Below are 20186 nucleotides of genomic sequence, written 5' to 3' on the forward strand. Positions count from 1 at the left end.
TGTTGGAATAGACTTTATATTTAATATATAATTTATTTTTCTGATATAATAGTGTTAAACAAATAAATATAATTGTCATATTCAAGTACCTATGATATTATAATTAGAAAGTAAGTTGCGATATACACATATATTTCGTTCGTACAGTTAAACAATAATAGGAACCCCACATCCTCATCCTGTCACTGAACAGGATGAAACAACTTTATCATCAGCGGAACCAAAGTACAATTTCATATTATTTTACCACATTTTAGTTAAATTAACGTTTCTCATCAATGAATGCATGCCTTTTTGAAGTTAATTTTTAAGTGCCGTTTTTCGAAATTTATCTCGAATTTTACTTTACGGAGAGGAATTTATTGAAGTTAATAGTATTTTTATACAAAATGAATAGAGTTATATATAATATTAGTGTCATTTGGTATGGAATATTGTATCATCCAGTTCTTGTTTATATTTTAACTAAACTGCTAGATCAACTGATAATAATCATTGCTATTATATATTTTTTAAAACACACTTCAAGATACGGAGAAAAACTGTTAGCGGAGTTACCTCCAAACTAAGGCCATTTTCTTTTTACGAACCTAACAATGAATGCTCGTCACGATTGTTAAGTGTTGAAAATTGACTTTCGGCGATCGCTATTTCAGTTCGCGTATCCTTTAAATATTATAATTTAATCGCATTCAGTGTCGCTTATTATATTCTGTCCTCAAACGTTAGTGTTCAACGTCAAGTATCGAATTCTTTCTCCGATCGCTTCGAAGATATTCCATAAACTTTTGGCGATCAAAGTCTAAACAATTATTTGAATATAAAACGTTTTTTGAAGGTGAATGTCACGATTTCTATAACTGTTCCGGTTCGCAGTTAATTTTTATATGTCTACAACGAACCATAACTAAGATGCATCATTTGCATATTTAAATTTGGTGTTATCGCGTCACAGTATTTAAATTATATATTACAAGATATTTTCGTAAACTTCGCTATTTTTTTAAATTATTCCGTTAGTAATTGTAAATATTGCTGAACAATACATTTTAGTGATGGCCTAATTATACTTAATAAACTTTGCTACTGATGAATAAAATTTCGGCATTACGAGTATATTTAGTTTAAGTTCTAAGTAACACAAGCAACTTAAATAAGTTTAATTGGACGGAAAAATTACTGTACATGTTCGATTGGATACAATTATAGACGGAATTATTGTCGAGCACACTTCGGAATAGGATTAATGCGAATTCGCAGTTGAGTAGTCAGTTCGAAGGTAAAACAAACCATACATTCAATTGTTTATTTGAGACTTTTAACTTTATACAAGATTATCCTTAAGTGTTGTATTTTATATGATTGCCATTAATTTTTAAGATTTTTACGCTAAATGATTCATCTTCTGATTCAATAAAACATTCATTTTAACAAAACTGTTAAATAAAAAAAAGCACACATTTATCACTTTTTCCTTTTTTTTTTCGACTTTTAACATATAAAATAAATATAAAACTAGTATTATTATTTAACTTTAACATAAATCTATTCAAAAAAATAACGTGTAACATTAGTAATTAGATCTCAATCCTTAATAAAATAGTTTTTAAATTATTACATTTTTATAGACAGATTCTTAACATAAGTCACATAAAAAAGGAGTTACCAAATAGAATACCGCTCATTTCTCCAATTATTGTCGAATCGATCTCGCACCGGATGTGCCACAGATACATTGAAATTTTTGGCGAAGATCAAGAATGTCGGTGTGTGATGTCACCCGACTTGTCTTTTGATTCACTTTTACATTTACACGAGGATTAACACCAGTTTAAAGCAGATATTAAGGTTATTTTGGTTCGTCATAAATTGTTTTATATAGACATCATATAAAGACTGATTTATTTTTATATACAGAGTTTATGTACTTTCGTCCTTCCTATTTGTTTTAAGTGTTGTATATAAATACATTCTAAATGTCGAAATTCCTTTAAATATACAACAAGACGAAATATTACTATTAATGACCGCGAAGAATTTGACGAGTTTACCATCAGCAACGCCCCCTTCTCATTTCACAGATGGCAGAATTCCTTCAAAAGATTTCCATTCTGTTGTTATTTACATCACAAAGCCAAGATACATATTATGTCAAATTTGAATTTTACTGAAACATAATACGATGCACATATTTTAATTCAATACACAACGAATGTGTTGTAAAACAGTGAAATGATATTTGAAAATTATGTTAACAGCAAATAAAAAAAAATGAATTAGAAATAATTACATTCACTTTCAGATAACGTTGCAACATCTGTAATATAATTATATCACTACCCTCGTTATTTGGATGTTTTAGAACGTCATTACAAAACTGCAACATTTGTTTTAATGACATAAAAAAAAAATAACAGGCGTAATTATATGTACACGTCCACAATTAAGTAAATTATGAATATTAAGTATAATTATAACTATGATCTTATATAATTTAAATTAATGAGATTCAATTGGTTAAATTAAATTAAAACAGTATTCATTTAATGAAACATATAAGTTTTATTAATAAAAAATGGGATATCGATTTAACTTTAAATAACTTTTAATGGAGCAGGTATAGGTTATCTAATGGGCAGATGTCAGGCTAAGAGTCGACACCTGCGCGTCCTAAAGTCAGAAACATGTGAAGTACAAAACTGTACTATGTACTATATGTTAAATCTTTATAACAGTAATCCCGAACGAAGAAAACTCGTAAAAAGTTCTAAACCGTTTTATGGTGACACGTTATTTTAATGCGGATGTACAAATTCTTTTTTCGTCATTTCCATTTTACGATCGTATAATGTAGTAAGGGTTGAGTTTTTCTTTTTTTTTTAAACTGCTCTACTTTTGATCAGTATGTACATCTGATTCGCGACAGTCGCCGTCGCGCGAGTCCAGTAGCAGAGTTTCGCTTTTATGTGCGATACTTTATTTTTTAAATATGTTTTGCTATGATATAGATACGATGCCAGATGTCATACTATCTTGGAAAAAAAGGTGTACTTTTCCACCTTGACAATACAATAATAACAGGTGGTTAGTATATTCGTGCCAAAAATAACTGTATATAAACATTCAATATTACGTAGCGACATAATTACTTAGAAGAAAAAGCCCACGGTAGTCAATTCGAATATAAACGACACATAATTACAGCATGGTTATTTTTAAAGCATATATATCTACTTTAACAACGTATTGTTAGGCCACTTTAAAAATAGTTCTAGTAGTAGAAGTTTGGGAGCCACTGCTCTTTTAGAATAAGCACAGCTCTGCTTACAAACACTAGTGCTACCAGCACAAGAACACGAGCTTAGTATAAGAAATAAATCAGTTTTAAAGTTTTGTAATACTACATAATAAGTAAATAAATATTTAAACAAGTGCGATCATATTAAATAATAATATTTTCCTTTCAAATAGATCTAAAATGACAGCTCTAATGCACAGATAACAAATTTCCTAACCCGAAATTAAATCGGACAAACGTCGTAAGTAAATGAAACGTAACTACTAGTCAACATTCCCACGCATTGTCTAAGCTTCCTTAATGTATTATGTGCATAATTAATAAAGCAAGATTACAACGAGATAGAAATAGGAAATATATTGCGATTCTTAACAAGATATGTGCAATGTTACACGGCTTTATATAACTTAGTACAAATCATCGTTATAATCACAATTTACATATGTATGAATTATGTAACTTATAGTCTAATTACTACTTTCATTTTGTATGATATAGAATATTTTGTTTCAATATACGGACCGTCACGTCAGTTGCAGAAAACATCTTTTTATAAACTTTTTTTTACAATATTTAATTCTAAAGCGATACAATCACAAAGGATTGTCTATAGAAATAGTATTTGCCTAGAACGGTATAAAAATAAAAACAAAATTTTATTATTTGAAATTAAATGATTTTGGAGTCGCTTTTATTTATTATAATATATAAACATGTTATTAGTAGTCTAGGAAACAAATGAACGGCAAATTCACTTTTCTTTCTTTTAAACATACGATTAGTAACGTTTATTTATCACCTTCGATATGCCTACGTAGGTAGGCTACACTTGAGACTTTAATTTGTTGATATTTGTATTCATTAAAACGTATCTTCGTTATATAGGTATTTCTTTGTAAATTACATAAACATTTATATTATGTTGTCTCTACATAATATAAAACAAATTCACTTTCCGCCGTCTAAACACTTAGAAACTACGCAACGAATTTGATTGCGGTTTTCAACAATGATCAGCGTGATTCAAGAAGTTTTATATGCATAATACATGCACATTATAGCAGAGAAATCCCGAGAATTTCAACTTTCCTAATAGAATAAAAAAACAAGTTTCTTTTGTTTGTTTTTTAATTTAAAAGTTGTATATAGAGACCCTTTCAGTATCCGTATGAATCCGGTACAGCTATATCCAATACAAAATATTTCTAGGTACAAATAACACGTCTGTGACAATTACAGCGTATTAAAAAAACAAATCATGCAAAATTTGCCTATCCACCTAGGTGATAGCTTGATTTAATATAAAATTATTCATTGTATTTAAAATATTGTCTCACACGAAATTGGTCCTTATCACTTTGCAGCAGGAGCGTGTTACCAATTCAACTCTTGCGCAGCGAGTTTTGCTTATCGGACGTTTCTACATAACCGCACGTACTCGTGCACCGGCTCACTTACTCACATTACAAGAAATAATATACAAATATAGGGTTTCCTTTGCCTTTACATAATTAATATATTCAATTAACGTAAGATGGTATTCATTGGGTCATATGATGCGATCTTTATTTTAAAACAATATGATAGCTCAGTCTGATAATAATATGTTTAATAAAAAGGCACATTAAATCATATACCAGAATAAAAAACCGTTTATACCAATACAATTTTTTAATAGAATCATTTCGCATTAAAAATATTAACAAGCAATAATTATTTAAAACAATGGATAAAAAAATATACATTACTTATAATCATTCTCCACTAAAAATATATCATCCACGACAAACAGTTACGAATCTACGTCTAAATAAAAAATAGTGTTTATTGCAATAAAACAGTCTCAGCCTATTTAGCAGTTACAATAGAAATAACGCAATATCTCATTGACAACTTGCACAAGTGGTCGAAGATAGTGTACTTGACATTCAACAAGATGACCGCACGTATTTCAGTGTTCGAAATCATTTCGAAATTGACAAAATCGCTTGAAAAACATTTCGTGACATTTTATCATGATATTTAGTTAACTGATTTTACGATCACAATTATGGAAACTTATGGATTGTTTATCAAATAATTTTTATCAGAAGAAAAATAGAAAAATTATATTGAAAATCTAGTCAAAAATGAAACCAATCTCCCATTTCTGAAATGCTAATCAAAGTCAGATTTACTAATCCGACTTAATACTAAACGCTCATTGGTTGTCGATTGCGTCGTCAGCTGCCATCGACCAATCACAATTCAGATTTTGTTAAATTGAATACAAAAGTCTGTTTTCCGAAATAAAGTGAAAAAAGGAATCGCATTAAAATAAAGATTATATAACTCATTTGTCTTTTTATAATTTATTTATACATTTTATTTATTATTATTCCTTAATATAGATCTATTTATTATTTGAGTTATGTCAAAGCGAAAGTTGTAAAAATTACGAAAACAACGAAATTCTTATATCATACTAGGAAATAGATATTAACATAATAATTATTATTTTTTTACATACAACTAAACAATATTATTCGGATTGAGGAAAACACAAAATATTGCTGAAGCGTTAATCCTTTGAGATAACTTTGAGATATCTGCCGAGTCAAGTGTTTGTAGCAAAAACAAAGTATACCTGAAGTGTGTTGAAATCGATATGAAATAAGGAAAAAATCTTTATTGAAAGTATATAAATTATTATTGATAGTATAATAAAATTCGAATTTGAAAATCGTATAATATTTAAATTCATTAATTAAATCAGCTGAGTGTTTTAAATATTTAAATTAAAATAACTATTAAAATCGATTAGAATAAGATGCAACTTCCTCCTTTCTCAAATAATTAATAAATTAATATTAAGAAGTTAGGTATTCATCACACTACGAGAACTAATTTCATTAGCGTCACGCCAATAGACTATTGGTGAAATTACGAATCACGGATTCGATCAATTTTAAAGGGGTTGGTAGTTAGGTGTTAAGCATAATTAACCTTCTTTGAGTTTTTTTTTTTAATTCTGTTTGCACGCATAAGAGCAACAGATAGTCAGAGTTATTTTCGCATTTATAATATTAGTATAGATTTTATACCAAAACATTCCCCAAAACTTGTTGCATATTCTGTATAAGTTTTATATATGTACCTATATTGGTTTAATAGCTTCAGTTACGCATTCAGTTACGCAGTTATTAAAACGAAATTGATTTTCCTTTCATGTGTGTTCAGATCATAAGATGAAGACGCGATTAATTCTTAGATCGTCATCATCACAAAGCAATCATATTTTTGCATGCCTTGGATTTCAATAAGTAATTTAAATATAAGATTTCACAATAACAACACGAATATTATTCGCTAGGGTTGCCACATTGTAAAATTAGAATAAAAAATACTTAATTAGTTAATTACACTATCTGATTTAATATTGATGCGTTAGATTTATAGTTTTTTTTTAATTATCTATGTATTTTAATTGTGAGCGTGAATTAAATATTCAGATAATTTCAGCCTGGTTATGTGAGAAATACATTTGTGTTAGTAAGTAGATAATGGCAGGTATGCGTTGGAATTTTAAATCTATCTTATAAAGTACAATAATTCGATTTCGTACAAAGTTTCAACTTAAACAATCGTCGAACGATAACTAAACTCAGAATACTAACAGAAAACAAACAATATTTTAATGAATTATTAAACAGTTATAGAAATCATATAAGAAATGATTGAAAATAAATCATAATTGCAAGTAAGTTAGCAGCAAAGATGTTGTTAAGATAATATTCTGAAATGTGCAAACAATTTAAGCTTTCGCGATGTATACTATCCATAAAAAGGTATTAACGGGGTAAAACCCATTATACGAAACGAACATTTTCAAATGTGAATTCAGAATCCGAATCCAGCGTTAAGTCCGATACTGTTAATACGTCAACTATGTATTGTTTACCGCGCAAACGAGTGATAACATCTCCGGAGATAAGATGGAATCAAGAACTAATGTACTGTGACCATGATTGATGATAACTTCCGTTGCTATTTATAGCATTATACTGTTTGCGACAGGGAGTCTCATTTTTTATTCCATTGTCGCATTTTTATAATTTTATTGATCTTTTCTTGTGTCTGATCTTTTTTTAGATTATTTTAAATATTTGAATTATTATAACGTATAAAGCTGCGATGGTACTATACAACAGACGTTTCGAGGTGTTTAAGATAAATTTGTGTTACGTGAATGTTGGAAATGACAAAAATAAAGATACAAATGTGTTTACTTGATAAAAATATATTTTGCTATTTAATATCGCATATTAAAGGCGTTATCATTAATAAATTCTGTTTAGACTCCATTAGGCAAAACTTTAAGCAATATTTTTTTTACAAAATATAAATAACACTAAACATGAATAAGTCACAATAGACACGCAACACTAACCGTTGATAACGAAATTAATGTAAACGGCAGATGAATTACAGAGCGGCTAGATTTAATACGTGACAGGAGAAATCATATCCCCAGGGGAATGATTAATGTAGCGGACTTATGTGTAGTCATTAGCGACAGGGCTGCCAGAAAAGATTTATAAGGATATATTCAAGTATAAATATGTTGACATTGATATGACTTTTTACTAACTTTTCTGAATGAAATTAACCTTAAGTTAAAAGTTTTATTCGCTATGTAAAAATTATAAATATTATACATAAATATTTAATCTTCGAATATAAACTACAAAATCAAAAGGTAACAAAAGTAAATACTCTGTTTAATTCAGTAATAAACGGTGGCAACCCTGATTAGGAGAACGCACGCAACATGAAAACGGAGCCGTGATATGGGTAATTGGAGTAAATCCTCGGATAACAAAAGAAAGCCAATTTTGTGTATTTGCGACCACTTTCCGCTCTCTTACCATCGTATTAATGCTGAGATACACTTATCCATGCTTTGTCCCTGTCGTGCTCTATGATTCATCGTGTTTTAAAATGACTATCGTTTAGTTATTGCTTATACGTTTTCTTCATTTCTTCACATATCTATTGATAGAGCATATCTATCCTATTTCGTTGTTTAAGCGGACGAAAGTTGACAAAATGAATACTTTTATAATATACAATTAGCAATTTTACTAAATCATGACTTTGACCATTTTAGAGCTCACGTCATTTAAATAGTTTATTTATTAATGTTTTATAATATCAATTTATCAATGAGAAAATACTACTCCTAAGACGAGAGTCAATTAATCTTTTATAATAATTAATTATAATAATAAAAGTAAAGTATATTATATGTATACAAGTAACTGATCTTAATACAGTTCGATCAATATACCTTGGTTACTGTCATAGTATTACGTCTGACGGCATTATGCTCTGGGGTAACGTTACAAATATTGAAACTGTTCATCCTGCAAAAAAAAGCTATCCGGTCTATTTGTAATCATGGAACTCGAGACTCGGAAGACTTCGGAATGTTTTTTATAAAATGGATATACTTATAGTTGCTTCACAAAATGTTTACTGCAATATATAGACAATAATATAGATCTTTTTGAAAGAAACGGTGATCATTGCATAGACAAGAGCAGGAGAGGTAAACTAACAACTCATAGTTCCCGACTTCGTTACAGACTCTCAATACAAAATTATATTCATGACAAAAATCTTGCACTTAATATTTGTCGATTTCTAGGCAGGATAAATATACGTTTAATTGTTCTTTAGTGACATACTCTGTAATTTAAATGGTGGAAATGAGTAACTACTGAGTTTCTTGCCGATTCTTCACGGTAGAATCTACTTACTCTACACTGTAACATGACGTTAAATAAAAAAGAGCCTTTCCACAGCTCCATGTCACATACTTCCGTCTATTTCCACAAAATGAAATCCCCACAGATCGCAGGAAGCAAAAGGAAAGATGTTTCACGTCCAAAATATATTTAAAACATTTTTATCCACATTCCGTTAGGTATACATTAAAACATGTAGGTACTTAGAATATTGTAAATTACTAATTTTAATTAAATTTTGACGCATTTTTATCCATTTTCTTTATAAAAAACTGGAAAAAATCTACTTATAAATGTAATTCTCATTCTTCATTTTAACAAAAATTATGTTTCCTAAATCAATGTTAATAATTTTGAAAAGCATCCGAGTAAGAATACCTACCACCGGTATCACCAAAAAAGGTTGCAAATATATTTTTGCATGTTTAAAAATGCTGATTAAAATAAAATTAAGATTGATATAAGATTATAGATTTTAAATTAAGATGGTTATTTTTATTACAATTTATATTTCTCGTGAACAAGACATTCGTAGATAATGTCGAAATATTGAGCTCCACCAAATGAAAATAAAGTACATGATAAATGTCCTGTTTTAAATATTTGCAGTAATAAGATTGATATCTTGATATACCTATATGGATGGGAATTGTAACAATGAAAATCGAGTTAAAACAAATGATGCATGCAAGATTTCTTAACGCAACATCTGCGTGCTGAACTTGACAACTCACTTTCATCTTCTAAAACGAGAATATGTTTATTCGTAGATATTATTTAAAAGGTGCGCCATAAAAAGCATACTAAAACTCTATTTTTAAGCATATAGTTTTTAGATTAAAAGAAAAACTTTCTCATAGACTTTACAATAACAGGAAATCTTTATTATATATTTAACATGGTGTACGTAGCTAATATTAATACCTGTAAAATTCATTCGGTTCAGAGTTACGATCGGCACTACTGTTCAGTTTTTGTTTACTATTAAAATGTATATTATTTAACAATACATTAGATTAACATGGCAAGTTTTGAGTAATATCGCTCGACATTAATCTGATGATACGAATTATAATACATAGATAATTAATCCGTCATATTTTAATATTAATCTTCCCAGCCCTACAGTTACAAGAAAACAATCGAGTAAGCCCAGAGGGTAAAGATCCGTATCCTTTTGAGTCAGAAATGACATCATAGCGAATCCAATATTCATTGATAAACTTCATACATCGTATCGTATAATTATATGTCTTTAAAGATAATTATGTTATCAAATGCATTAAGAAACTAATTTGTACAATAATGTTTCTTATCAATTGATACGAAAATTGATATGTGAATAAGTGGAAGCGTGTGTTATCTACACACGCTCATGTGTTCATTACAACATTCACAACGTTAATAAACAAAGTGAGTGCTAAGCAAGTGAGCAGTTATATGGACAAGCAATGCACTAACCAACTTGATCATTTGTAATTCCGGGCTGTCGTGAGCACGATTAAATACAAACAAACGTCAATTCAAGTTCTAATAATTAAACCATCAAGCGTCCACAGCACACACACTCACTTTTACCAAACTAATTATTGCAGAGGACCATTTGTATCTTGCGACGAAAGTTAATTTTTGACGCGACACGTCGTACCGGCGTCGTTTCTAAAACGCCACACTGTTTCACAACACTATTTTATTCGATATTCGACTTTTAAACGGATTCGTTAGTGTTAAACTTTTCAAAAGTCACTCGCGTATTTGATTAGTTACAAGATAATAGCGTGACAAGCGTTACCGTTGACGGCTGGCGCGGCACTGCGGCGAGTTGTCGAGAATGAATGGAATAGGCTTGACGGTATCGTGCCTCTCGCTCGATCGCAGCCTCTGGCGCCCCCAGACAATTCTTTGTCGCGACCTCACGCGCACCCAACCTGTTGTTTTTTGTCACGTCTCCAGGTGGATTTAAAGTTCCATGATTGGTTACGTATCCGATGTAGACCATTTCTTTCGAAACGAATTCTTAAAGAAATAACAGATGACTTATAGATAAAAACAAAACAATGAAGAGCACTAGTTGAAAACAAAGACGTTTTAAAATAGTACTATGATGAAACATGTTCACTGCAAACATAGTGTCACTGCGATATATGTTTTTTAAAAATAAATAAAATGAAACACGTAGGCAAAGAGAATAACTTAGAGCACTTGAGTAAACATATGATTCGAGTTGTGTGTGTCTAATTAAAAACATGTAACATGAGATAAATATTAACTAAAAAGATTCTAGTCTCGAGAAAGTTAAAGTTGAAATATTGATAAAAACCTAAACACTGAGAGCACAAATTTAAATGCTTCAAAATCTTGATCTAATCAACCTATTTTAAAATCTAGCCTTTGTATTACTTTCATTTTAATTATAGTTACCATTTGTTAATAAAATTAGGATATATATAATAAAATTAAAATAAACATTAATTTTATTACGATTTAACAGAAATTTACAAACTTATGTGTATTATAAATAAAATATTTAAATAAAAAGGAATATCTTTTTCCGGATGTTTCAATGTTTTCTCTTAATGTTTTCGTAAATAGATGTACATAGGTATATTTACTAGTTGTAATATAAGTTGAATTGCTTTTTTTAAAATTCGAATCACGACACTTAATAAAGATCCAATTGAATATTAGGCCACAAATCGAAATAAACAACCGATAATTCTAGAAAATTGACTGAAAATAAGTCGTTTATCAAGCAGACAATCTTGTTTTTACCATTTCGACAATCATAGAAAGTCAGACACGAGTAGCATCCGGTAGTCCGGTTTGCAATGGAAAACCACATAGCATACGAGTCTAGGAAATGTAGCTAAGTTTAGGAAAATGGGTCAAAGCTGACTCATGTGTTTTCTCCAGATCTATATGAATCTTTAACAAAACTTTTACTTCCTCTAATCTAGATAAACAAGTAAGTATTAAAAAGTTCAAACTGAAATAGTTGATACTTACAAAAAAAAACTATCTATTCACTTTTATTTCATTTATTAATGGTAATTATTAAACGTGTATAAAAACTGTAAAATGTACGCAGTTTATTTATATATTTTGAATTAATTGCCTACATTTTAGTTTAATTTACAGGGTTCTAATCTTGATAGTTGAATCCTCAGGGTCCTAGCATAAAGTTTTACAGCCTATAACCTTCCTCCGTGAAAGAAATGTCTAATTTAAAAGAAATTATTTAATCCCACCGATAGACTCTGACGTGATCACGTTATCTTTATAAAATGTAATGTTTGTGAATCGAATATAATAATAATATTAAGTATGAAACAAACAGAGCTTAATGTTGTTCAAGTGCATGATAAGGAGAGCGTTAAAATAATGTCACGAAGTACATTAATGTTTATGATTTTAAACTATTCCACATTGCAGTAATGGCTCATAAATGTACCATGCCTGGACTTTGCCTTTGTGTGGTACAAACTTAGCCCCACGAAGGAGCTAAATTTGGAACTTCATCCATCCCTCTGCACTAGCACTTCGGCGGTACGTGTGATAGGATTTCATGAGACAAATGAAAATTTCCGTCATACATACATAATTATAATGAAATCAAAAACTCCGTCACTAAATTTTACTCAGTTGTGATATCACAATTCTCGGCAAATATCTCCACGTCCTAGTCATAGATCATCTCGGTTCTCACTATAAATATAAAAGACAGACGCTGTGGTTACACTGTACATTTTGTTCCGAAAATACGGAACCCCGAAGTGAAGAGTCAATTGATATAGAAATCATAGCAAAAACAATACTTATGTGAAAACTGTCCGTGATTATTAACGTCATGAATATTTTCTTCCGCTGTCAGTTTCAAAGATAAATCTGATAGATCAAAGACGTGTGAGCCATTGCGATGGGGATTTTACCGAGATAATACAAAATTTCCATTACGAAACGAACAAATCGAAAATAATGTTCAGAAGCACTTACAACTTGGAAAATATTTTGACCGTTGTAACGATAAAGGATATATTTTTATTTTTATGTTTTTGCTTATCATAAATTAATTTATATTATTGTTTCATTGGTCAAGTTTACGTTAATATCTACAAGTGATAAATTCAGACACAAGCCCAAGGGGGGAAAGCATCTTAGTTCTTCCGTGGCAAATCCTAAAGTGAACTTGATAAATATTATTCTTATTAAACCTATTAGTCCGCAAAATAAAATTAAATCAAGTGAAATAAATTATTTTCTTAGTGTTTGTATTTGCAGTGCACTTTGCTAACCAGGGTAGGCTGGCTGGGTCAAATGACAATTCTAGATCTGATATCTGCGGAGGAGATATCATAGTGCACACACGGATGCTTAACACACGTATATTCTCAATTCATTTATTCTTATATCTATCTTCAGTTCAGGAGCATCAATGACTTGTCGTATTCCGAGTCAAGGGTGATTAAAACTGGTACTTAGATTTTTTGACAGAAAAACCACAAACATTTTTATTTACATTCGGAATTTGAACCCTGTTGCTTGGGATCTAAATTAAAAACTTATCTTGTACTAATAAATTATACAATAGTATTTTACTAAATTATTATTTTTCAGAACTAACATAATTGTATCAGTTACATTATATACCTCTAAAGTAACTAATACGTATATCCGGCACCGAGAAGAACCGACAAGAAACTCAGTAGTTACTCTTTTTCAACGTCTAAAAATACAATCATGTTAGTTAAATACAATTATATGTATGTTATGTCTCCTGCCTAGAAGTCAACAAGCATTAACAAATTAGGCGTATAGTTAAATATTATAGAACTAGACCTAGATATTAAGATGATCCCATAGACAATTTAATACTTTTTAACTAGCTTGATATACTTTTGACTTAATTGTTTTATACAACAGAACCTGCAACTGCCCTTCTTCATCCAAAAATATTTGTACCCCTACGTTTGCGCAATACTGTTTTATAGTCCAGAGGAATATAGAAAAAAATGCTTGATTTACAGGTTTCAAAAATGTCTGCTACACTTTCACTCGACATTCATTAAATACTTCATTTAGTATTAAATCAACCAAAAATGGGAAAAATAACTTTCGATTGTTTTTTTTTTTTATAAATAAGTATGTCGATCACTCAAATCACACAGATCACTTTTTTAACAAAAAATCAAGAATAATTTATTTTGATTATGAAAAACTATACCGTATTTCATTTAAAAAATAGTTTTTAAGCTCTTTAAAGTATAAATTGTACAAAATAGTTTCTCTTCTTCGCCAATTTTTTTCGGATATTAAACAGTTTTCATCAAAAAGTAACATCTAATCGCAGATTATTCGAAGATATCATCTTAGTAATTTGTAACTCATTCGATTGATTGTTATTGTCACAGATTTCTGGATAAAATCTACGATATAAATTTTTGAGATGCCCGACTCTGTACACGTTACGCTTATCTAAAGACGCCACCTAGTCCAATCAAAACCACCCAGAGACATTCTTAAGCCAAACGACGAAGAAAAACCATTTAAATCGGATAACACCTATATATAAAAATTTATTATAAGTCATATCAGTCGAATATACTTATTTGTATCTTTGGAGTGCCGTTATAAATATAATAATAGTGTCAAATTATATATATTGTAAAATTCATAATTGGCGAAACACTTACCTAAGGTGCAATTATATAAAACATAATGAGAAGTATAAAGCACACACACACATGGACATCGTGATAACATGTCATTTTTTATTATATTATAAAAGTAAAATTATTTTCCGTACATCGAAGGCAACAATTATTAACAATTTCGTTTCATTGGAGCTATTCTGTAAGAAAATACTTCGAACTCACTGTAGAACACGATCGTGATAAGTCTGAAAGGATACACGCATCAAAACAGTACGTCATTGTAGATCGTTTTTCAAATTTCACGAGTGAGATATATTGTGAGTTTAAAAGAATAGCACTGCTGAACTCGTTCACGGTTTTTGTCCAACGAGTCATTAAACTTCACCAAAAGCAGCTATAATTGGTTCCAAGAAACAAGATCGAGTGCCGCCAAAACCCCTGATAATGCATTACGGAGAAAGGTGAAACAAAAAGGGACAGTCGAGACATTTTTTGATGAGATTTGCATTAATGTGGTCTGTTTTGATCTGATGTAATTATATTACGTAGTCTTATTAATATTATTACGACGTCAACTTTATTTATTACTAGTGAGTCTCCTGCGAAACTTCGCGTTTATTCAAAATATTTTTTAGGAATTTCGGAACCTATGACTGATTTTGTTTTAATTTCATTGTAAACTGCAAGGCGCTCACCTGCATTTGGCGCCAAAATGATGAAACCTCTTTTAAATGAAATTTTTAATATCAATTAGTATACTATTTTACTTGGTTATATATTGGGCTTTGTACAACCCCGTCTGGGTAGGTACCACCCACTCATCTGATATTCTACCGCTAACCAACAGTACTCAGTATTGTTGTGTTCCGGTTTAAAAGGTGAGTGAGCCAGTGTAACTACAGGCACAAGGGACATAACATCTTAGTTCCCAAGGTTGGTGGCGCATTGGCGATGTAAGGAATGGTTAATATTTCTTACAGCGCCATTGTCTATGGGCGGTATTGACCACTTACCATCTGGTGGCCCATATGCTCAAACGTATATAAAGTCACACTGAAGTTTAATTATAATGTACCAAGGTTGTATTAAAACTTTTCCTCTTCCGTGTATGACATATTCATTCATGCTTATTGTTTAACTATTGTGTTGGCTACTACAAGTAATATACATATGTATATCTTAAAGTTAGCTCGCTTAAATACTATGTATAAATTCATCTTATTAATTAAAGGTAATACATAAAACCTTTCAACCATGTAGAACCTAAATCTGTTCACAAAAAATCTGCCTATTACATCACGATTAGTTCCATTCATGGTTTATGTAAATTCCATTTATATTTAATTAAAAAAAAGATAAAATATAAACATATAATGTTGTTAATTAAAAACCATCAAGCCTGAAAATCAACCTCATTTGAACTCATTATTCCATTAAATAAGGCGAATCGAAAGCAAAAACTAGTTAAGTCGCGACACATCCGCCCATTGAACGACGTGTTTGGATAAGAAACGGAAGCCGTGTAGCCTAGCAGCTGGCTTATTTTTAGTCTTCGCACGCGACTTGTCTTGCGTAGACTTTACCAATACGCAATACATAGTTTTTTGACTTTTCAATATTTATATATTCGTGTACTACGTAAGCTACACGTAATGAAATGTAATGATAAAAAGTCTACATAAAATTACTTATGTCTTACGAGAGATCAATTTTTTTTTCTGTTTTTCTTATATCATCTGTAAGAAAATTTAAAAGTTTTGGAACAAATCTAGGAAAAATAAGTTCTAACATTGAATATTTACTCTATTTAAATTTAAAAATCGAATTGAAGATGAGAACACGCTGGAATTCGTACTAATACTATATAATACTACTTATATATAAATCATACTAATTTTGTTAACATCCATTTTATCAATATATTATGGATGTTAAGAAAAATCCCGACATTGCAGTTTATTTTTAAATTTTATTCTCGTAAGAGTACCGTAAAATATGTACTAACTAGTAGAAGAAACAGCGTCTAAATAACGCCGGAAAAAACGCTTTGTTTTTGTCATGGTGTATTTCTTCCGAAATTGAATAATTAAGTCAATTTTAACGTAACATCTTATTGGCTTTCAAACCTCGCGAGTTCCGTGCAAAAATAGCTAATAATTTAGAAAATGTTTTTCTCAACTCCTGGACTATGTTTGAAACCTACAAAAAACAATTCGAAGTACATCAAAACGCTATTGAACTCGATGAAAAACAATAACAGTGGTGACGTATTGATATCCTGCTATTGAAAAATTTGATTGTATTTTACGAGTCGATGAAGCAAACAGACGATATTGACTAACAAGGTTTACCTTCTTAGAAAAATTATAAGCACTGTGACGTCATGTTTTTATTAGATTTCGTTTCACTTTGTACGAATTGCGTCTAGATTGTAAACAAATATAATTTTTTCTATTATATACAGCGACGGGCACGTGGGACTCAACTTGGTAAATTCGTCGGAATACCCACTCAAACTCACTGCGCGGCACTTATTCGAGGAGCGACACGAGATGGCATATGCTATCACCGTACCGGTACCCCGACCTGAATCCATCCTAGGCGAAAATCTTAGCACTAAAAAACCCTATTACTGCTCTCCTTGATTTTCTGGCTTACGAATGAATTCCACTCTAATATTACCTCTTATAACGTAATGGGTTGCAATAAACTCGACAAGCAGTTAGTACAATTGTCTCACGTGATAATGAATGGTTATAGTTGAAGAAACATAAACAGGTGTATAAAATACAGCTATTAAAGTATTATATCATTGCCAGCCAACCGCTCAAAGTATGCCATTTCCATAATCAGAAAATTATAAAAAGGAAGCATATAAACCTTATAATTTTGACGTAACAATATAATTAAGACAAATAAATACACTTTCATATTTTATAAGATAAATAGACACCAGTTTCAGTTCGCGACTTCGTCCGCGTGTTTCAGTAGCTAGCTACCCTTTATACTTTTAATTACCCCCGACAAAATAATAAGCAAAATTCTATAACGATCGGTATTGTAGTTTAGACGTGAAAGCGTAACAAATAAACAAACTCACTTTCGAATTTATATAATTAATTAATATTTAAGAAGCTCGAGATAATAAACGATATGATTTAAAAGATATATTTTCGGGCTATAGATATAGGTCTTGCAATGACTAGACGAGCTACAATAAATCAACAAATCAAATATTTCAACTTTCCATCAGAAAGTTAAGTCACATCTATTAAGTTAATTGCGCTTCGCGGACAGCTCGTTATCTTATCATTTTCTTTATTAGAATTGATGCCTCTAGCGTGTGATGACAGTGTTGCGATATTATTCGTTGCGTACTAGTCAGTCACCCGGCTGTGCCTGATCTTACACACACGATTATCTTGTTGATATAATGATGCGAAGGTTTGTGCGATTTAATGATTATTAATCACATTCGAGGTTGGTTTCTATTAAATTTTGATATTAAAAATCTGAAATGTCGTGAATTAGAATATACAAAATTTAACGTACGTTGAACCGGAAAATTAACGTTGGGTTAGGTTTTATATATATATAGATAGTAAATTAAGAATAGTTCGACGACATGATACGTTTGCGATTTTCATGTGACGTCATAAGGCGTCATACATTTTGGAACCTTAAAATGTTTTAGCCTTAAAATTGATTCAAAGGGAAGGTTTATATTATGTATATTATTATAATAGAAAAAATACAAGAACTTTTCTTTGTATGTTTATTCTTCAATCTAAAATTTGTAGTGTAACATAAAATACACATGTAAAATACAACGCTTCCTGTGTTTCTTGTATATATGATTATATTGTATACGTAAAAAATGCGACTTGATCGTATTAGACTAAATCCATTCGTTCCACATTATTTTACAACTTCAATATCTACTCATTGATCGATATTACTTTTAATTAAACTTATTTTATAATTTTGCGTGATGATCTATAGTAATACTGGCCAGTATTCATTTAAAAAAAGTTATAAACATAATTCGAAAACGATTCTTCCCATGACTCCCAAACTAATATTAAAAAAAAAACTAAGCGTTGGTAGCGAAAGTCCTTAGAATCAACACCAAAAGAAATGCTTAATTATCTTGAAGACAATATAAGTTAAGGAAGTTGTAAAAGAAAATTGATTTGTAGCGAAATTTTCGCAAAAAATAGCCACGTATAAAACGATTAATTAATTAATGAGGTAGTTTGTCTTACGATATTTTTACAAGATTAAAAAAAGTCGCAACGCTTTCTGGTTAGACGGCTGCTGCACAGATTTATGACCCGAGTAAGACTCCTTGTTCGACTTGAATAATTTCATTAATTGGAGTTTTCATATAAAATCTTTCTAGCAATCTCGTTCGTCATCGAAGTCGTATCCATCATCGTCCGTCATACGTATACAAATATAACGATTTTATATAGTTAATAAGAGCTATTAACACTATAAGGACTTAAATTGTTAAAAAAGTAAAGTAGTCAAAAAAGTAACAGCCGTTAAATGTCCGGTAATGTCTCCTCTCCTTTTTTGAAGAGGAGATTTAGAGTTTATTCCACCACGCTACGCACGCACCAATGTAGGTGGATACACATGTGGCCGATTTCCACCCGACACATGCAGACAAATTTCACACAAATTAAGAGCATGCTAACACAGTTTTGCCTGGGTTTGAACCAGTAACCTTTGGTTAAGATTCACATGTTCTAGCGACCTAGCCATCTCATCATTGTAAAATATTAAACTAATTATATCATTATGACCGATTAGAATGTTTTTCCAAATTAAATCAAGTTCCATTATTAAATATACGAGCATTACACTTTTTTATTGATTGACAATTTAAACATTGCCACGGCTTGGAAGAGAAAATACCCTGGTCTGAGAAGAACCGGCGAAAGTAACTCAGCGGATAAATTTTGGTATATTAGGAGCAGTTCCACGCTGAATCGCTATTTCGATTGTCTGGCTGAAAAAGGACTAGTTTTGATACCTATAAAGATGGTAAGGCGGGGTCTTAATTATGGTGATCTTAAGTATAGTCTTCTAATATTATGGTGTTAAATTATAACACTTATTATAATTTATCATAGTTTTACTTTCAGGTCGAGATTAACTAATTCTTAATTTGAATGCCTTGTAACATAGCTACTTAGGATTAAGATGTTTAATAGTTATTAATGGGTTTCTTACGACTTGGTTCATATTTTTGAAGTTATAATTTTCAAGTTAACGAGTTATATAAAGTAAAGCACTTTACAAAACTACGATAAAGTGGATGATTATAAAATTGACTTGCTATTTGAACAATTCCAATAATCATCGTGAGAATCTTGAGAATATAATGTAAAAAAATGGTTTCACTTTATATTGTAAGTCTTTCTGACTTTAATTAATTAT

At 30.4% G+C, this 20186-nt stretch overlaps 1 protein-coding gene across 4 annotated transcripts in view; it reads right to left on the minus strand.

Annotated features, from left to right (window-relative positions):
- Positions 1 to 20186, minus strand: part of LOC113398190 (rho GTPase-activating protein conundrum) — a 90759-nt gene that overhangs the window by 51510 nt on the left and 19063 nt on the right. The window contains exon 1 of one of the 4 annotated variants that reach the window (XM_064220810.1): positions 10660 to 10917. The exons of 2 other annotated variants lie outside the window; for them this stretch is intronic. Coding sequence is in view for 1 of the 2 variants with exons in the window: in XM_026636803.2 (XP_026492588.2) it covers positions 10549 to 10560 (12 nt within the window). In the remaining variant the exon portion in view is untranslated. Of the gene's footprint in view, positions 1 to 10548; positions 10918 to 20186 lie in introns of those variants that run through there. One more of the 4 variants, XM_026636803.2, reaches the window with a different exon arrangement.

The sequence above is a fragment of the Vanessa tameamea genome, chromosome 2 (genome assembly GCF_037043105.1).
Source record: "Vanessa tameamea isolate UH-Manoa-2023 chromosome 2, ilVanTame1 primary haplotype, whole genome shotgun sequence".
Lineage (NCBI taxonomy): Eukaryota > Metazoa > Arthropoda > Insecta > Lepidoptera > Nymphalidae > Vanessa > Vanessa tameamea.